We start from the raw sequence: 5,410 nt of genomic DNA on the forward strand, positions 1-5,410 counted from the left end.
TTGGACCTTTGACGTCTCGAAAGAAACTCCAACGCTTAGACGTCTGTTGCCTGGTGATGGCTGATTGAATGAAGTATCACCTGACAGGGAAGAGGCATTGTATGGAGTCTTAACTATAGGCTCTTAGGTTTTCTCTCATGAAGCCCAGCTGACATTTCATATAAAACGCAAGGCAATTAATTCGTAAACACAGCTTAAACACAATATGACAAAACGGTTTAAGCATCCGACTTTTGATACAGTCCAATTATTTTTCGAGTCAAATAAGTAATGATAGCGAAATTAAGAGCACTAGTGATGATGTTAACGGTTTTCCTGCTAATTTAGAATAAGATCTTTTTTTTTGCGCGACTTCAAATGAAAGGGAATTTATAAAAGGATGGAAGTGGCATGGATATCGCTTCAAAATTTATAATAAAGAAAGCTTTAAAATCTCTAACTTACTTTTTATCCGCCACTGACATCGTTTTTTTTCCTTTTTTTTGTTTTTAAAAAAGACAAGTAACTTGTTAACATAATATGACCGAAACCTGATTTTCTGGCAACGTGCAATCATGATATTTTGAATTAAATAATACCAAAGTAAAAGCATAAGTGATTGGTATATTCGCGTTGACATCATGGCAACGAAAGCATTGGCAATAGACTTTATACCAAGGAGATAATATGCCTAGATATTGAGCTTCAATTGTTTAATGTTTGTTTTAAATTTGTTTATATTATTAGATCTTTTTTTCCTGTCTTTTGTGTGTCTTCAAATGAAAGAAAATTTTAAAAATCGAAGTCACTTTTTTTATCCACCATGGACATCGCCACGTTATTTTTAATTTTCTTAAAATTTGCAAACATAAGGCTTTACGATAAAATAGATCTAGATTAGGAAAGACAGGGAGAAAAAGTGGAACAATACTAGTAATTATTCAAGGGCTTATTTGCAATAGTTCTTTCTTTTCTGAAATGCTGTCAACTGCAAGAAAGAGCCGTTTACTTTACTACAAGCAACTGACACAAAGTATTTAATTTCAGTAAGGTCATCTAGATTCAGCTATGGGATCGACTCAATGTACTTTAAGTTACCCCACTGGGCTAGAATACTAACTTATAACTGACAGGTGGAAATAGCTATTCGCGTTTAAGACATACAGTTTCTAAATACAGACAAATACTTACACCTTGTTTGACTTGGTTAACCTTTTGGCTCCGATGACCTTTATCGGCTTCAATGGCAAGAACGAAGCAGAAGAGTTACTTATATGCAACATGTGCTATTGAGATGTCAACCTGTCAGTCAGGGTGCATCAGTGGTTGGAATGTGCGAAAAGAAGGCGGAGCGCCAAAGTACAAAGCAGAACTAAGAAATATGTTTTTCAATAAACATTTTTCCGATGGTGAGGTACTGCCATATTCCTGTAACGTTCTCTGCTGTACTCTGGGTTGTGGATATAGAAAATAAATAAAAGAGGTCGAATAATTTCTACTCTCCGGATTGCGTAATTTCGTAATACGTGAGACCTTACAAAAACTAATCTTCCTGTTTTCAGCACATCTGTGATCAGTGCAAAGCATACATTCTCATAGATTACTGTAATTTAAGCTGGTGGTTTTCCCCCAACCAACATGGCAGTCAGAAACCATGCAAATGTCTACTTGACCCTTCCTGATAAAGTTTCATATGTTTTTTGTGCCTATATTCAGTTTTTGGCCTAACCACATTGCTTTTTTTGATACTTCCTATAGTTATTTTCATTGATTTGAAATCTGTAATGATTTTGTATCAAATCTCTACTTACATGTACATGTAGAGTTTTATTCAAATTTCAAAATGGTTGTGGACACTTGTGTCAGAAACCAATATCAAGAAAATTATGTATCTTTTTTATCAATGTTTATTCGGTATGCTTGACAAAAATCAGGAAGGAGTCAGACCTGTGACCTTCTGTAGTTTGGGTGCTCTAAAACTAGGTTTTTGTGACAGTAATAACAGCATACCGTAATAGCAATAGTTTGGGACATTACTAGGACTGAATTGTTTGAACAGTGCTCTCCCCATTATTATGAGGAAGGAGATTGTGAAATGTTAATTCCATTAAATAAAATATAATAGGACAATCTCATACTTTGGAGGGCATGAAATACATGTAGTTTATTTGTGTCCCTCCTAGCATTATTTGCACCCAAGCAGACATTATTATCAATACACAATACAATCAAGGCAAATATTGTCGAAATTCATTTGATAAGAAAAGTTTTTTAATAGAGATGTAGCATAAGTTATGGTACATGTTATGGAAAGTTGTTGCTACAATATGATCAGCTGAACAAGAGCAAAAATTGGGAAAAAAAAAGAGCAAAAACCTCATCCACAAAAATTTGCACCAACTCTGGCATTGAAATGGTATCCTCAGGATCTCATTGGCCTGAGTGAAGTTGTTTGACACCTCTTCAGCCAATCAGAATCAGGGCAGCAAATGCATTTTCAGCTGGGGCATTTCCAGTTTGGCATCATGCAAAAAGGCACGTTTTACAGAAGGCAGTTTGTCATTAAATTTTGGCATAATAATAATAATACCCAATAATATTGATAATACCAATTGCTAGGGGAAAAAAAATGAGTGCTCCTTTGCGGGAATTGAAACTGCAACCTACTGATTACTAGTTTGGATGTTGTACATTTTGCAAAAGGAGACTCGTTGGAGCAAAACCATTGAAGTGCTATGATGACCAAAAATCAATTCTTTTTCTTTGTATTTCAAAACTACGGTATATTAACTTAACCTTTTGACGTCCAAACCGGTTAAAACCGGCCATACTTCACGATTTTACTCAATGGGGAACCCCTGGGAGTCAATGGGTTAATGATCTTCCGTTACTAACCTTAAATCTTGGAGAGAGCAGGATCAAGGAGAAAATGATGTCAAAGACTCACTAGTTTAAGAGTGCAATGCATGTGTATGCGGCTGCATTAATACTATTAATATGCAGCACTGGAAATTAGGGCTTCATACGGTTAGTGAGTAAATGACGCCACTTTTCCCCAGTTTCAACCCTCTGATGTCCAATCAGTTTTGAACATGAGTAACGGTGGACAGTGCAATGCTAAACTTGCACTCAAAGTAATCAGCCTTTGGATAAAGATCCAAGCTCAGAATTTTAGCAGTCAGGTGTTAAGCAAACCCACTTTCCAAATCTGAAGAATAAAAGGAAGGGATTTTAAAATCATGGTACAGTGTACATGTACATGTAGCACTTTAAATAACAAGGTTCATGGGACAATAATATTGTCCTGTCTACGTTAGCAGCTCAGCTCATCTCTTCGTTCCCTGTCGTGCATAAGGTTCCCTCACTTCTCCACCAACCTGCCCTACAGGTGGTGGACAAAACACTGACGCCTAGTCCATGGACTACCCAAATGGACTATCCTAAAATGGACTAAATCTTAAAAATACCATTTCGAATAAGTGCTATTGAAAGAACTGAAATACATGTACTTACATTGCACATACACTGTACATGTACCTTGATAATTTTCTTCCATATGGCCATGGTTTCACTTCACTTACAGTATGTAGTACTTGAAGTAATCAGCCATCACAACATAATCGAAAGGTAACCTTTTTAAAATGGGTGCTTAGACTTGAATACTGTTGAACAATGCTGTTTAAAATGGGTGTTGAGGCTCAAGTAAGCACTATTTGAGATGCTGCTTACATAGATCAACAGTACTCATTCGAAATAGTATTTTTAGAGTAGTCCATTTGGGTAGTCCATGGACTGGGGGTCAGTGTTTTGTCCACCACTTGCCCTACATGTATCTCTTACACAAGCTCTCACTTGTTTTAGCAACCTCATCCTTTCTCTGCTCTCTCCTTTTCTACTGTCCCACACCAAGTTGTTCCAGGCCTTCCAACATTTCACCTTCTGTCAGGGGTCCATGACAGTGCTGTGACACAATGATGTCTTGTCTGCATTTGCATCAGTCATGCACATGTCCAAGCCACTTCCAGCATCTTCTCTTCACTGCTATACTGTACTTATCCTTCCCTGCATAGCTTGTTCAAGTCATCGATGGACATCATACATTTGTATACTGCCAGTAGATACCCATAATTCTCTCAAGGCACTTGTATTGGAATGAGTCCTGCATTAGTTCTAGGACTGAAATTTTCTGAAGAGTGAATGCTTGCAATACGATACTTTGTGGTCCAGAGAGTTTCTAATATACATGTAATTATAGTGATCTGAAATGCTCAACTGGTACTCATTATTACATGTACATGTACATCTTCATTTTGTAGATGTGGATGCTTGTTTTCAAGTTATCCTGCTGGCACAAGACGTGATTGCAGGGAAATTAGACAAGATCTTTACCATGAACAATGCTTTAATGCCTCTGTAATTGGGTGCAATAAACAAGTCATAAGCACACCCCAGTTTATTGGAGCAGATATGCAGTTCAATGAAGCTTGCAAGGTTTTGTGTAGGACAAAGCAGGGTTATTACTGTTTGTCAGGTGGTACTGACCTAATAGTATATTCGAAAACAAAAGGACTCAAATCAGGAGTTCCTTTACAAAAACCCCACTTGAAGAACATTCTGTTTCATCCAGCATTTCTTAAAGTGGGATGTCCAATTTGTCCTTGTACCATAATCAAAAACGGACAATAATTACCAGTGCAAGTTCTTTTGAGCCAACAACCCAAAAAACTTCAAAGAATGTTAAACTTTGGCAAGATGAAGAAGAAAAATCAAAAGTAGAAGAGGCTGTTGAGGCTATGAAAAAGAAAAAAGAAAAGCTAAAGGAAAAAGCATTTCAAATGGAGTGCAGTCCAGAAGAGGTGGAACCTTTGGTTACTGTTGCTCCGACAACAAAGAAAACCCTATGGCAAAGAATTAAGCATGAAATCGCTCATTATTACACTGGATTTAGACTTCTGTATTTTGAAATCAAAATTGCTGCTCGTATGTTGTGGCGAGTTATGAATGGCAAAATGTTGTCAAGACGGGAAAGACGGCAGGTAAGTTGTACATTGTACAAGATAAGTGCAGAACTTAGCCAATGTTTCATTGAAAGGGTCATGAGGTGTAAGCATGAATAGAACTGAGAAAGACAAGAAGAATTAAATTTTTAATGATACCCTTAAATGGAAAGTAGTTTTACATTGAATTTGCATACATGTAGAATAATAGGTAATATGTATAGGAAGGGTAACAGCAATGATCTTGCTGAGATCCTTTTTTGATCCTTGTGGGATGCTCATTCAATGTATGAGGATCTTGAAGGTTCTGTTTTAGGATCTTTAAAAGAACCTATTTGAGGATCTTTGTAAGGTCTTTGGTAGACCCTTATCAATTCCTCAAGGATCGGAAGGAAGATTGAATTATGCAACAGACATAAATTGATAAATAACAA

At 36.7% G+C, this 5,410-nt stretch overlaps 1 protein-coding gene across 1 annotated transcript in view; it reads left to right on the forward strand.

Moving 5' to 3' along the window:
• Positions 1–4,295: 4,295 nt before the first annotated feature.
• Positions 4,296–5,410, forward strand: part of LOC138007079 (mitochondrial proton/calcium exchanger protein-like) — a 23,815-nt gene continuing 22,700 nt past the window's right edge. The window contains exon 1 of the mRNA XM_068853794.1: positions 4,296–5,015. Within this exon, the coding sequence (XP_068709895.1) occupies positions 4,623–5,015 (393 nt within the window). The 5' untranslated portion in view covers positions 4,296–4,622. The remainder of the gene's footprint in view (positions 5,016–5,410) is intronic.

The sequence above is a fragment of the Montipora foliosa genome, chromosome 6 (assembly GCF_036669935.1).
Source record: "Montipora foliosa isolate CH-2021 chromosome 6, ASM3666993v2, whole genome shotgun sequence".
Lineage (NCBI taxonomy): Eukaryota > Metazoa > Cnidaria > Anthozoa > Scleractinia > Acroporidae > Montipora > Montipora foliosa.